The 16,126-nt window shown below is 34.8% G+C and overlaps 1 protein-coding gene across 2 annotated transcripts; it reads right to left on the reverse strand.

Moving 5' to 3' along the window:
• Positions 1 to 905: 905 nt before the first annotated feature.
• On the reverse strand, positions 906 to 8,913 carry LOC145056750 (PHD-finger and DNA binding domain-containing protein). Of its 2 annotated transcripts, XM_079004470.1 has the most exons (10): positions 8,280 to 8,912; positions 7,274 to 8,204; positions 6,592 to 7,161; positions 5,782 to 6,517; positions 4,924 to 5,212; positions 3,461 to 3,585; positions 2,874 to 3,337; positions 2,759 to 2,787; positions 2,094 to 2,681; positions 906 to 1,473 (listed from the first exon to the last, which is right to left on the reverse strand). In XM_079004470.1, exons 1-10 carry the CDS (start codon positions 8,548 to 8,550, stop codon positions 1,166 to 1,168), a joined length of 4,311 nt encoding a protein of 1,436 aa, XP_078860596.1. In that variant the 5' UTR covers positions 8,551 to 8,912; the 3' UTR covers positions 906 to 1,165. The 2 variants fall into 2 exon arrangements, with proteins under 2 accessions (XP_078860596.1, XP_078860595.1); XM_079004469.1 differs by having other exon boundaries at positions 7,274 to 8,913.
• Between the last annotated feature and the right edge of the window lie 7,213 nt (positions 8,914 to 16,126).

Consider the following 16,126-nt stretch of genomic DNA (forward strand, 5'->3'; position numbering starts at 1 on the left):
TAATTCGAACATATTTTTTTAAAATCTGTGTTTTTACCACTATAATCAATAAATATTACCGTCGAAAAGCCGTTTTGATGATCAAAATAAAATCTCATACACCCTTTAAATATGACAAATGACATAATTGCTTTTTTTTATTTTTGTTTTTGGAAATTATTGCTTATTTTATAAATGCATTCCAAAATTACATTATATAATTTTTTTTTAAATGGCCAACATATGTGACACATCATCCCACGTATTACTTGAACCTCAATATATAGTTGAAACCGATCGAAGGCATTTTTTTACCAATATGTAAAATCTTACCATGATCTAAATATGACAAATGACATAATTGCTCTTTATTTATCTTTAATAAATTATTGTTAATTTTATAAACGCATTCCAAAAAGAAATTATAATTTAAGTAACAATAACTAAATTACTATTTTATCAATTATTATCGTGTTCAAAAATACTTAAAAAACTGGTTTGGGTTAAAGGTAAACATAAACACCCAACAACACACGACAATTTAAAAACAAAACTACTCAAATTAAGACCGAAAATATTAATAAGATCAACTTATATATATATATATATATATATATATATATATATATATATATATATATATATATATAAAATTACCAAGCATAACCAAAATCAACTAATCAAAATTCTTTATTTCACTTGTTTGACCATGGTCAAATCAGATATTATAAATAAATAAGACAAAACTGCGATCTTTAAAATAATTAATAATTTTTTTTGTAACAACAGAAATTTTAAAACGATTGAAAAGTTATTCAAATAAATATCAAAAAAAATGAAGTCGGGTTGTAATTGAATTGTATGAAAGGAAAACGTGAAGTAACGAAATTCAAATACGCACTCAATTGCAAACCAAAACCCCAAAATGAAACGAAACTGAATTAAATTCCAATTCCAATTCCAACCAAATCCCATGGATTTTGAATCTCTAATGGAATACGATGTCAACTACTACAGTAACCATACCCTTGTCTAATCAATCACTTGGTGTTTTTCCACAAACTCGATGGAAATGGAAGAATACTGTTAATAAATCAACCACGTCAAATCATTTCATTAGCCAACATATCAATCGGAGGTTAAATCCTAATCTATTATTAGACTAATCTCAGTTATCTACCAAACCTCACATTCCATTTCCAATTCCATCCTCTTCAACCACCTCCATTGCATCCACAAATCCATTCGCCATCACTAAATCACCATTCACCAAACTTTCCTTTCCCAAAATACCCTTACCCTGATCACACATCACACCTGACTCGGCCCCGTTTTCCGTCTGCTGACTCAGTCCCGTGACCAATTTCGACTCGGTTACGGGATTTAAGTGGGGGCAGATGGGTGGGGCCCGTTCACGACATTTATGGCATTTAAAGCCGATAATGACACTTATGTGTTCGTCTCTAAGCCCAAAAGCATCCCCATGGTACCAATCTGCAATAAATATATTAAATTAAATAATAATTAGAAATCTTAGTTGTTCATAATCCACATGACATGACATAACAGAACAGGTTGTACTGCGTTTGGTGTGCATCTGACTGCAACTGATGTGGATAAGACAAAATTTTCAATTTTTTGTCCCGTTAAAAAAGGTGGAACAAGGTGGGGCAGGGACTTGTAATCTCTCATTTTGTACAAAAGACGTAAATGCCCTTCTCGTCCTAATAAGAAAATAGCCCTAGCAAGCTTGTCCAGTTCTATCCCTTGTAACAAATGCAGCCGTAGGCTGCATTTGTTACACTTGAAAAAACTGCACTGAACTAGACTGACAGGCTTTCTAGGGCTATTTTTTATTAGAACGAGAAGGGCATTTACGTCTTTTGTACAAAATGAGAGATTACAAGTTCCTGTCCCACTTTGTTTCACGTTTTTTTCGCGGGACAAAAAATTGAAATTTTTGTCTCATTCACATCGGTCGCAGTCAAATGCACACCAAACACAGTACAACCTGTTCTGTTATGTCATGATTAATAGAGCGAACAGGTATGTATTATTTAGCATCTAAAACTAGAAACAATAAGAAAAGATGGTGTAATTAATTAATTAATTACCTTTGCATGTCACACAACTAACATAATTCAATGACGATCTGAATTCCAGTTCCTGACAAAGACAACATTTGGGTTGATCAGCAACGGAATCCGACCGTTCAAAAGGCGGAATATGATTCCGGGCCCTAAAATCAATAACCCGTTCATCATCGGGTTTTCTGGATAAAAGGAGACCATTGAGCCAATAAGTAGCATAAACAAGTGATCTCTTCTTCCGGAAACTTTCTTTTATTTTCCTTGGTCTTCCTCTTTTACCCTTGGGTTTTATCACTTCATTAATCGATTTCATCAGCTTCTTTTTTCTACCACCAGTTTTGGATTTCTTTTTCTTCATAGGGTTTTTTTTGCTTTGGAATGAAACAATTTTAGGCTTCCGAGAAGATCGCCGTAGAGGTACTACCACTTGCTTTCCTTTGCCTCTTTTTTCCGTTACTTTTAGGGGCTTTTTCGTCTTTTTGGATTTTATTTTTTTCTTCTTCTTGGGTGTCGCCTTTATCATGTCCCCAACATTGCAATTGTGACATGCATACGTGCATTTTCCCCCTTTTCCTCCACTTGTCTTCCTCACATGTGTTTTATGAAAGAATCCTGGAATTATAAAAAAAATAAAAAATCATTCATTACAAATGTACTTCATTTATTTATATTGTGTAGAAACAATTTACCTTCACAATGTTGGCAGCTTACTGCATCTCTGCATTACAAAAAAAAGCATGGAGATAAGAAATGAAAGAAATATTCTATTATAAAAAATAAAAAATAAATATAGTGATATAATACCTTATAGCAACATCCTTATTGCAATATCCACATGGAAGGGTGTTAGATTGTTCAGCTTTAGAGAAAAGATAGGAGAAAACATCTTTTTTAGGGGAATTGAAAACTCTTCCACTAAATGGAAAAGTAAGCTTACTAGAGCTCATTTTATTGGACTTTAATGCAATTCTTTTATCTTCAAAACCTTTTAAGAGAAACAAAGGCACATAAGACTCTTCCACCCAATACTTTTTTCTTTCACTTGATGATTCTTCAACTTTAGATCCATGTTTCACAACTGTATCAGGTATAAATCTTCTTTTTCCAAAATCCAAAAGATATTTCACAATAGCTCCTTCTGAAGACTTTCGTCTCACTATTGCCTTTTTAAATGACCTCATATATTTTAAAGAGTCTTTGTCCATTTTTGCAAGATGAATTGTGTTCTCAATTTCTTCCCATTTTATGTTTGCATCAAGTTCCCGAATCTGAGAATAGAAACAAGGGTATAATTAGGAATTAAGTAAGAGGCATTTTTATGTTTTGTGATTTTATTATGTTTTTTAATACGTTAATTATTTAAAGAATTGAAAATTTAGCAGACTGTTTACCTGAAGAGCAAGCTGTTCAACAGTAAAAGCTGACTCAACAGAAGCACGCCAGGCAAGGACTTTTGTTCTTTTTGGAAAATCGGAATTTTCAGGATATAATATACCCTCAATCTTCTTGCCTCCACCTAAAAGGGTAAAATAGTCAATAATATTATTTGGAATTTTATCTAAGTAAACTAAAAAAATGGATAACTCGTGCTTTCATTTATTTGTTTACTATATCGTCTTACTTTGATCTCTATCTATTACAGAATTTGTACTTCGAATTTTTTTTCTTATTAAGATATTTTGCTTTAAAAAATCTACCAAATCATAGCATTGTATTTACAATTGCTTTTTTATTAAGACATTGTGCTTAATAAATCCTACTTACATTTTTTTCTATTCAAAACTTCAAACATTGTATTATGAATTGGACTTCAAAAAAAAGTAACTAATCATAGCATCAAGCTACTGTTTTTTTCTGATTAAAACATTCTACTTCAAAGTAAATAAATAATCTAGGGTTAATCTTATAAAATAAAAGACATTATATTTTTGTATTTTTTTCCAGATTAAACCTTATCTTTATTTTTTTTTCCTGAAAAAGACCTTGTATTTTTTTCATTTTTCCAAAAAAAAAAACCCTCAACCTTCTAACTGCTTCCGAATATATCCTCAACTTTTTTAGTTTTTCCAGAAGGGTTAATCTAAAAAAAGACCTTATATTTTGTGCTTTTTTCCGGATTAAACCTTAAATTTATTTTTTGCCTGAAAAAGACTTCGTATTTTTTCATTTTCTCCGAAAAAGCCCTCAACTTTGTATTTTTTTCGAAAAAAATACCCTCAACCTTCTAAATGCTTCCAAATAAACCCTCATCTTTTTTAGTTTTTCTCGAAAAAACCCTCACATTTTGCAATTTTTTGGAAAAAAAAAAGACTAAAAGAACCAGATCGGAAAAAATTAAAAATACAAGGTCTTTTTCAGGCAAAAAATAAATTTGAGTTTTAATTCGGAAAAAACACAATATTTTAGATTAACCCTTTCCAGAAAAACCCTCACATTGTACAACTTTTTTTGGAAAAAAAAAAAATGACTAAAAGGATCAGATCGGACAAAATGAAACACTGCAAGGTCTTTTTCAGGAAAAAATGAATTAATAAACTTGAGATTTAATCCAGAAAGAACACAAAACATATAAGGTCTTTTATGAGATTAGCCCAATAATCTATACCTCATAATAGCATTATTCTGCTAATCACTTTTCTTATTAAGACACTGACTTCAAAAGTCATTTCCTACATTAGAAAATCTACCTAAAAATACGATTCCACTTCCAATTTTTTGTCATACTACCACATTATACTTTCAAAAAACCCTTATCCACCCAAATACATCACTAAAAAATGCTTGTATTTATAGATTATTTGGATGCTAAAAAAACAAAACAATAAAAAGTAGATTGATGTTTCTTGATACAGACCTTGTCGAGCAGCTTTAGAAGCCAAAGAATGAGGCAAAACCTTCCAGCTAAAAAGCTTTCTTGTAAGCCTACCACCCCTCCACCAAAACAAACCTAATCCACTTGCTGCATTTTTAGAAGAATGGGGTTCTGAATCCAAAAACTGTGATTTTTTTCTTCCAATTGTGTTTCTTGAAGGAATACGAGGTTTAGATGTCACAATATGAGAAGCGGACCCCACTGTCACCACTGAATCCACATGTTTCAGCCACTCATCTGAAAGTACACGTGGCCGAATATTCAACTCTAACTGAAACACAAAAAATAAAAATCAGAAGCTAATTGTGTTTCTTGAAAAGTTTATATATTGTCATTGGTGTTCCTTTTCTACTTACAAAAAGAACGACTTAATAAAGAAAGTGCCTAACTTTATTATGAATTTGCCCTCATTTGTTTTTATTCCAAAGAGTGCCATCGTTTGTACTGTTTTCATAGAAAATAAACTTGATTTATAACAGTTTTTATGTAAACAGTCATTTGTTATTTACCATCACTTCTGAACAGAAGGGTAAACCGGTCATTTACTCATATTCAGACAGTTTGTTTAGTACAAAAACAGCCATTAAAACGGTCATTTACTCACTTCTGAACAGAAGGGTAAAACGGTCATTTACTTAATGGGAAAAAAACTAAAGAAACAGACCCTTAAAAGACTTAATGGGGTAAGCTATATATATGGGTGTTTCTTCCTTTTTACTTAACACAGAAAGAAAGAATGACACTTAAAAAGAGAAAACCAGGGTTCCCAATTAAGTCAAAAAGTTTCCCTCTTTTATTTTTTAAGATAATTGGATAAAATAAGTGGAATCCATATCATACCATGAGCAAGAGGCGTTTAACAGGAGCAATATGAGAAGCCTGAAGAAAAGTTTTCCTATAAAGTTTTGGGAAATGAGGATTAAGCCAAGGACCCAAAAGAAGACCATGCAACCGATCTTCAATGCATAGAATATGACACATGACATCAACAAGTCGATCTTTTCTGCTAATTTTTGAATCAAAACCCATCACATCACTTGTAAAACTCTCCAAAAAAGCAGCATTGTTTGCAAAGAACAAACAATTCCCATCATCAGTAGGAAACTTGCAAGCAAGACACCACCCACATTTCTCTTTCCTAGCATCCACACTCAAATTCCTGATATTTGACCAACAAAAGTCAACCGAAGTCTTGGAGATTGATTTCATTTGTATTGAAATAAGTTCCTCAAGTGATTTTGAAGGCGTTTGAGGGGCTTTTTCTGAGGGCTTTCTGGTCCATTCTCCCACAACTGATGAAGCAACTCTAGCAAAGCTGTATAAGTTCAAATAATCTATTTCTAAGTCGGAATCTTGAGCCCCTGAAATTGGGGAGTTTTTTTCAGTGAGGGTATTATCGTCATTTGCAATTCTTTGGAAAGTTGTTCCATGAAGTTTCTCGTATGAATGCAGGTGGTTGGTGATAGCAGTTGATATGGTTTCATAAGGAGTGTCTGATAATTCAAGTGCATTGATCAAAGGAGTCAAATTGTTCATATCATAGTAATGAAATGACTCAGCATCACAATTATCTGACCTGTTAAAATCATATTTAATTAATCAAGTTATATATATGGATTATGGAATGAAGAAAAAAAAAAAAAAACTTACACCAAAATGTAACCACAGGTACTATAATAAAATCTTCCATGTGGATCAACTCCCAATAACTCTGCTCCTCGAATTGCCTTCACCACATCAATCCTAAAGTTTTTCTTGTCCACTACACACTCAGGGCAAAACCAATCGCCAGGTGGCAACAAATTAGTGGCTATACCTACACACTTTGAATGAAAAGCAGCAGGGCAACCATCACAGCATATTAAGTTCCCATCCATTTTACATAGGCAACATTCATCAGAGTTCCAATCTGATGTTTCTTTTTCATCAACAACCTGATCAAATTGATGTTTCTTTATAGAAAGCAGCTTTGTAGGTTGATCAAAGTCACTGTATTCTATTCCTATTGTCCGTCTATTAAGCTCTGAAGTTATAGCTTCACTTTCTACCACATCATCACAAATGAAATGCAATACTTTTAGCTTTAAAGATTCGGGTTGTTTGTAGTAATCATTCTTGAACAACTTCAAGTGAGTAAGTTCAAATTCAGGTTTCAAGAGTAGATATTCAACCATAAAGATTGGCCATGTGATTGAGTCCAGTAGATCCCAGTTAAGATCCCTATATTTTATGAAAATGAATCAACAAAAACAAACAGCTCAGATTATACAGAATAAAAGACAAAAGGGTAACATACTTTCACTTGTGTATTGTAATAGGTAGAAATAAATACCTTAGGCAATTGGTAGCTGATGTTGAATTCTCAATTGGTTGGAACTCTAAATGCTTCCTCAAAGTTCGTAAAAGAGAAACATGAATAGAATCAATCAGTAAGCTAGGAGACTTGCTTCTAATGGATGCCACAAAATCCAAGAATTCAAATGGGCTTAAGAATAATATTGTACTAAATGACCTCAGGAAAGTATAAACAGAGAAAAGATCAAATAGTGGAAGGCCATCAAGATTCACATTTCCTGTAGATGGAGGTAACTCAAGCTTTGAGGGAAGAATAACAGGTTGTTCAGATTCTTCAGATACAGAGATTGCAGGATGTTCCTCTGAAACTGCACTTATAACTGGAGATGGTAATGGTAATGGCAATGTATGTTCATCACCTTCAAATTTAATGGAACTTGATTCATGAACTTCACTAGAAAACTTAGCTCGCCTTCGAGCACTCCTTCTTAAGGCACTTTCTGCAGCCATTTTTGGAGAATCCATAAGCTTTCTTCTCTTTCCACCTCTTGTTTTCCCAGATTCCAAAGTTCCATGATGATCAGTACTAGACAGATTAGTTGTTTCATTTCCACCAGAATTCTCTCCCTTTACATACCCACCAAGATCAATGTCTTGGTTCTTGTTTTCAGGGTAGTCTAAGTCCATATTCAAGTCAAAAATCTGTTCTTTCTTAACAGAATCATCCCCCAAGTCTTTCAATTTTGATTCCTCATCATTTTCATTATTCAAATCCAAATTCGAACCAATCACATCATCATTTCCCTTCCCATTGTTATTCAGATCATGCATCCCAGAGTTTACATTCAAACCAACATCTTTAGGAGGCAAATTCTCACCATTAGTACTAGCATCGTTATTATCGTTACTGCTAAAGTCCAGTTTTTTAGTCAAGTTCTTAGCGATACTAACTTCGCTCTTCAATTCACCTTCAACAGAATCCAAATTATTATCATCAGCTACAACTGCATTACCAGAAGAAGAAGAAAAATCGTTTTCATTACCTGAATGTGAAGAGCCAAGAACCCTACGCCTTTTTTTAGGTCTTTTCCCAACCCTAGATGATTTCTTAGTCACCAGAGATGGAGAATGCTCCATAACAACTCCATCTACTTCCAAAAGAGCAGCCAACTCGGAGAAATCAATTTCTTCAGAATCACCATCTTCATAGCCGATTTCGAAAAAACCAGATGGGGAATCGTATGATTTCACTACTCCGGCGAAAACCCCAAATCCTTTGAATTCTTTCCTCACTGTTCTCCCCACAAACTCCATTTCTTCAAACAACAAATCTTCATAAGTCGTAAAAACAACCGGAGCACAATTCCCTTCCCTTGTACTTTACTTGAATTTGAAATAGATTAACATCAACCACTTTCTCACTCTCTCTCTCTCTCTAGAAATGCATGAGTCGACTAACTACCTGTACAGCTTCTCTTGTAGATAAATATAGAAATTGGAAGGGCAAAGGTGAGCGTTTTGGCCTAGATCGCAAATTTAGCTATGCTGTGTCGAGTCGATTCGAGTGGAGTACCCCGATTAGAAGGGGACTACAACACAACTACGGCCTTCCCCTTTTCCCTTTTTCCCTTTTCCCTTTTCTTCAACATCGTGTTTAGTTTGCAAGAACTTTGAATAGTAGTATCCATTTTGGTTTCAAAATGAAATGGTAAAATACAAATTTGGTCCTTAACTTATTCCATAAAATATTTTATATTTTGATTTTTTTATTTTAGACCTAAAGTTTTTCTTTTTAATTTAAAAATCAATTTTACCTAATCTGTATTATGTGAGTCGTGGAACCGATTACCAACACGTAAATTGATTTTTTCTTTTCCATAAAAGACTCGACATTTTATATTTTTTTCCATTTTAGACCTAACTTTTTTTTCCAAAATAAACTCAAGTTTAACTCATTTCTTGGAGTCGGTTATCAATATGTAACCTTATATCCCCCTAACACACGTGTATCTTAAGCATAGGTCACCTAAAAATATAACTTATTCTAAAACCCTAAGTCACGTTTCAACTTCTTCTTGTATATCATATTGGTCCCTGAAATGGCTTCTTCTTCAAACATCATAATCATAAAGTTAGTAAGAAATGCGGAAATGGAATTTGATTATTGTGAGGGGAAGCTCATCTATTTACCTCATGTTCCAAGGTGTTTTCACAATACTGAGTTTGTTTGCAAAGGTTGTCCCAAGAATTTTTCACAATGTGTGATAGTATGTTTTTGATAGTGTACCGGATAGTTTTGTAAGTAAGTTGCTAGTTTTACCGTTAAATCTATTTTGTTTCAAATGTTAATAACCTTTTACAATGTCATTAAATTTATTAGGCACTACATGGATTGAGGATATAGGACATTAGTTATTTTTTACCTTTGAACCTCCAATATGAAATTACATCTCTTCGGCACTATATAGATGGATAGTCTCACATATTAGCTTTATATGTACAACGAGGGGATCTCTGGTAGTAATTGAAATATTCAAGCATGACTTGAAACATATTCTCCTAACCATCTCTTATCAAACATATAGAACAACCAATATCCTTAATTTGTCTTCTGGTGTTAATAATGCATTTGGTTGTCACTTAGGCCTTATGGTAACCCTAGTTAAATATAATACTCATTGTAAAACGTTGATAAGTAATGGAATACGTGAAAATAAATTTAGCCACTTTGTGAAACATTAATAAATACTTGAGATAAAATGGTGTAACGCCTCATATCTCATTAAATTATTATAGTCGTATTTTATAAATCTATAAATGAAATATTTTAAAATTTAAAGACATCAACTAATAAATAATAATAATAATAATAATAATAATAATAATAATAATAATAATAATAAAAATAAAATGATGAGAAGTATTGTAATGAAAATAATTAAATCATGGGGACTAAAGTAGTGTATCTAGAATTTTATGTTGTTAGGAATTTGGTTATTTATGACAAAATAGAGGGACTTGGTTTGTCATATGGTGAAAGATGCATGAAATCTCATACATTGTTGTTGCTTATGGGATGAGCATCTTTTGGCAGCCCAAACTAAACAAAGGTCGACCCTCCTTAGCTCTTGTAACCTTTTGATCCACCCTAAACCTAATAGTGTGTGCGTTTTGTGCAAGGCGGAACCAAACAAGAAATCGAGAGAAAGGAAGTGTGGAATCGAACACTCAAGAAAAGAAGGCAGGCTCCAAGCTTCATTCGATCCTTGTGTAAATCGATTTCCGGCCAAGAAAAATAAGAAACGGAGAGGGTTACATGAGTGAGAAAGTGAGGATAAGCCTTGATTTCGAGAACATGATATCTAGGTTACAAAAAGAGTGAAGCGGTGGACTGGCGAATGAGATTTTCCAAATCTCCCTAACTTATTTCGTACTTCATAAGTAAGATGTGTTTTAGAGTTTTTTGGAGGAATAATGGTGTCACAACTAACATTTTTAGCTCGGAAATTCTATTCTCATATAAACATCATCCATTGTAAGGCATGTGCTCTAAGTGAAAATCACACTCTATGCTTAGTCAAAATCATCCATTTGAAATCAAAACTCTCTCAAGAGGTTCAAGACCTAATACAATACACCTCATACGTTCAACTATAGGTTGAAAACCCTAGAAATCTCGGTTCAAGTTCATTATGAACTAGGACTCTCTTATTAGGCCTAATGGACCAATAAACTTTCAACTTGATCACCTCGGGCCTAGGAACCCTAATTGGGCTCTAAATAGACCACATTCATAAAACTTTAGCATTTTGGGCCATGTGGGCCTAAAATAATCCATCTTATCTCTAATGAGCCTTGTTGGGCCATAAAAGATTTCATTTTCCCTAATGGGTCGTAAACTCTTTAATTAGACTTCATTGGGCCGAGAACCTTAACAAGGGGCCCAATTGGCCGAACAATATTCTTAAACTTCATGAATTCGAGCAAGGCCAAGGAAAGGCCCAAATATCCCTCTATCTTCATTTTCTTTAGCCCACATGTTTGGCCCATAAATTTGACAAAAAAAAGGGAAATGTTGAATATTCTAAGCATGACAACTCATCTTTGCATGGGGGATATCCATGCAAATTATTCCACAAATACCCATGCCATCACAAACATCCATACAACCATTCCATCACACTACTCTCTCTTCCCTCCTTCTCTCTTCTTAATCTCGGCCTAAAGCCATTCTCCCTCACCAAAAAAATCATTCAAGTTTCCTTTCACTTCCAAAAACCTCAAGAACTCTTCCATTTTCATCATAAACCCGTGAGTGGGTGTGTATGCACAAGAAAGTTCATCAAACTCACATACTAGGTAAGCTACTTCACTCTCAAGCTGGATAAATTCATCTATGATTAAATCCTCCTAAAAACATCACAAATATCTTGTTTATACTACTAGAAACATCATATTTTTGAGGATCCTCTCAAGAAGCAAGCTAGGCCGAAATCTCTCTCTTTCTTCATCCAAAAACCGAACCATCAACCCCAAGGTGAGTTCATACCCCCTTGTTTTTGGTTTTTACTTGTTTTTGGGGGAGAATACAAGTTGATTTGTGTAGATCTATGTGTATATGCATGATTATGTGTGTTTTCCATGAGTTATTTGGTGATTTTGTGCTAATTTCTTCATCAATCTAAAAATATGTTAAGACCTTGAAGTTTATCACTTGGATCTTCAAAAGAACCTTGAGAAAAGTATTTTTTTTTTCACATATAATACATTTAAACCAGTAGATCTGCAATTTATACACTTTAAATAGCAAAAATGAGTGTTGTGTTGTAAGATCTATAAATTAAACTCATAAAACAGCCCATTGACAGGAAAGTTTTGGTCCAATCTTAGACTGTTTTGACCCTCTTAATGGAAGTATTTTTCAAAACTGTTTTACGTGGTAAAGTTCATATTTATACCTTTAAAATGACTACTCTCACGTTTTCATACGACTTTTCTACAATTTTTGGCGAATTTTACAAAACTGTCTATCAAATTTGAAAGAATTTCGGACCAGCCTATGAAGGTGGGCAATTTCACACTTGTTAGAAGCCATTAAAAACTATGAGAAAATTTTTGAACAAAGTAGACAAAATTTCCAAAATTCCAGAATTTACGGATCCAAATTTCGACTTACGATGATTTTTCTACAAATTTTCCAAAAACTAGGTCGGAAAAGCCCAAACCCAGAAAAATATGTATTTCCACAAAAATCAAGTCAAAAATGATATTTTTGACAAAAATGGGTTTAAAATGTTATTTTTTTATCAGAAAGTAGTCATCAACACAAGTTTTTAAGAAAATTGGAGATTAAAGTGTTATTCTTACAAAAATTGGGCCTTAATTGTAAATTTTTGGCTTATTGGGCCAAGAACGTCATTTTTACAAAAAGTGGGCTTTTATATCAACTTTGTAAATAATCAAGCTACAATAAACAAAACAATAGCAAACAGGTTAAAAACGATATCCATATCCTTATCGGACCTGGAAATAATATACATGTTTGGTGGGCCTTAGTGTCATTTTACATGTATATTGGGCTTAGGATAGACATTCATATTCCTTTGAGCCTGGAAATAACAGACACGTATAGTGGGCCTTAGTGGTCCACTTACATGTTTATTGGGCCTAGGAATGAGTTTTATATGTATTCTTCTTTCTTTTGATATTTTAGTGAATACTTGAACCAAAACCAACGATAAACCAACAAACGGATTAATTTGATCATTTTCTAAGTTATTGGGCCTTAGTGGCCCATTTTTATGTGTGAGAGGTCATGTATACTATTTATATGTTTATTGGGCCTCATTCACCCATTAACATGTGCGACGGACCTTGGATACTATTTGTGTGCTAATTGGGTATGTAAATACTTTACATGTGAAATGGGCCTTAGTTGTCCTTTCATATATATTTCGGGCCCATGTTATATAATCTCATTCCAATTGGGTCTTGAAATGATTTACATGTTTAGCGATGCCTTAGTAGTTCACTTACATGGATCATTGGGCCTGGAAGGAGTTTATACCTTTTTCTTCGCGTAAATTCGATTAAGGATCTAGTGAGTTTTGTCGGTTGGCACCTATTAAGTGTACGATCATAGCCTGTAGTTATAACCAGAGTCTCTTGGAGGGAGAACGGGGATTTGTGTATAGATCTATACGGGGGAGACACCCCACACCTGAGTTGTTCGCTACAGTTAGACTAACTCAGTCTACGGTGACGAAAACCTTATAATCAAATTCAAAACCGGCGTCCAACGACGCCAAGACAAGTGAAATTGTCATTATTTAGTATGGTTATGACGACTCGCTTAGAGGAATTAACATTATGAAGTTTATGGAAGACCATTTTTTTTACAGGCAACATCGGGTTGTCTGGGAACATTCTCTTTACATGTTCTTACATTCTCTCTACATTCTCTTTACCTTTTTAGTCAAATAAACCATAACATACATGCATTAATACAAGATCTAACACAAACACACTAAACAGTTTTCAGAAAATATCGGATTTTCTGGTGGTTTTCAAAGTTATACAAATAGTTTTCACAAACATGCTTATGAACTCACCAACATTTTTATGTTGACCGTTTTCAAAATAACTTGTATTCTCAGGAAACCATTGAGGCAGGATGAACGAAACAAACCAATGGATATTGTGTTATATTTTGTTTCATCATACTCTTACTTAGTTTGGCATGTAATATTCAAATACAATACTCGATGTAAACAATGAATGTTGTTATATTACATGTGTGATGATGATGATGTTATGTTTCAATTATATTCACCGTAATGATATTTCAAGATGAAGTCACGCACAAGCCCCCGGACGTTTTCGCCGTCCGGTTCGGGGGTGTGACAGATTGGTATCAGAGCATTGTTTATAGTGAACTAGCATATCTAATCATACAAGATATGCCACTATAAATGCAATGGGACTAAACAACTCTGAACATAATAATTAAATACATACCTTTGTGTGCATTTTAGAATAATAACACAACAAGAACAGTAAAAGTCTTTGGAGGATTTGAACAGTGCTATTAAACTCGGGCAGTTATGTAGTCGTATTGGGGGTGAATGTAGCCTGATCAACTACATTCATTCAAAATATGACCAACGTGTGTTTGGGAGTAATCCTGATGGACAATGAATCAAATACTTACCATTTAATTATCCAAAGAGCTTATAGAACCAAACCTAAACAAAATTAAATTACTATAGGAGTAATTGGTATGCTATTTGTTTCTAGTGTTTATACCCCTTCGTGCAATACACTATAGACGAGTATTATTAGCCAGGAAATCCCTATCTCCCTAGTCAGGGAATAGCAGGGTGGATCGACCCCGAGGAAGACCCAGAAGGAGACTCAGAGGAAGAATCAGAGGAGGAACATGAAGTAGAACTTGCAGATGGACCCGCTGAGTCAATAGTGGGCGTCGAAGAGGAAGTGCCCAAGGGTAATGATGATGATAACTCGGATGCAGAATCCAATGTCATCAATCCTCCATGTAAAGCCAAGAATACTAACTTATCGTATGCGCCCCGGTGGCCCCATGCTCCCTTGGGCACACGATATTTGGAGATAGAGTCACCAGCAGGGGATACGACCACACTACGGTAGGAACCGAGGTCTCTTTGATCTTAGTCATAGAGGACCAGTTGACCGGGCCCTCCCAGTCATGGTCCGGTGCACCCGATATGTTGGCAACCAAACTCAGGACACCCATAAGCAAATGGATCAAATGCGGGCTGATGTTGAGAGAATTGAGAGACAAACTAAGGAAGTGATCGGAGACTCCCAAGCGAGACAGTTAGTTTGAGAGGTACGACTATGAGATACCGAGCAACAAGTAGCTCGTCTCCGAGGTGCATCCACTTCATCAGCACCACCACTAGACACTTTCTGCCACAATTAGGATCAGCCTTTTCTTCCCCCCCCCTACTATCCGATATGACTCTTTTTCGTGTACTAAGATGGTACTTACCAATGGAACAATTTTGTGCTATCTTTATTTCAAATTACTACATAAATTCAATTATATGCACAACCGAACCCTCAAAACCGCTAGATACTTAAGGATCTCAAAACCAGAACAACCCATATACTCTAAGGATAGACGTAACGATCGTGCCAAATCTGCGATTACCTACTACCGCGAATACATCATAGGAATGTAGATGGAAGCAGTGAGAATTATACAACAAAATGCAAAGTTTATAGAGTACAACCAGGAATGACGACCATTAGTTACGATCTGGATTATCAACGTGCAGCAAGGAAATGTCATCTCGCAGGAATAACAAGCGCACCCGCAAGACACCGCTCCTGCAGATGGACTCTGCTACATTTCAAGCTACTGTAACAGCGACAGTAGCCGCTGCTATGGCACAAACCAATGCAAACAACACCAATGGAGGCGGGAATAGCATTGAAAACTCCAGCCGAAGGAACGAACATGGAAACCAACAAGTGACAGCGTATCTAAGAACACTAAACCCCAAGCTTAAGAGTAGGAAGCAAAATCTTGGAAGTAAGAGAAAGGGACAACCAACTCAAAGGTTCTCAAAGAAGCAACATGTTGTTGCTGTTCATGCAACCATGACCCCTATTACACCAACATCAGTGAGACCATATGTTGGAGGCCTTCCAAAATGCAACCAGTACAATTTCCATCATAGCGGAGCCTGGCGGGAGATGCATTGTAAGAAATGCAACTGAAAGAATCACACCTCGCGGTTCTGGCAGTCCTTACAGAAATCTCTGGGAACTAGGCTTGACATGAGTACGGCCTACCATCCACAAACCAACGGGAAAAGCGAGAGAACCATCCAGACATTGGAGG

Source organism: Lactuca serriola, chromosome 6 (genome assembly GCF_051521515.1).
Source record: "Lactuca serriola cultivar US96UC23 chromosome 6, Lser_US96UC23_V15, whole genome shotgun sequence".
Lineage (NCBI taxonomy): Eukaryota > Viridiplantae > Streptophyta > Magnoliopsida > Asterales > Asteraceae > Lactuca > Lactuca serriola.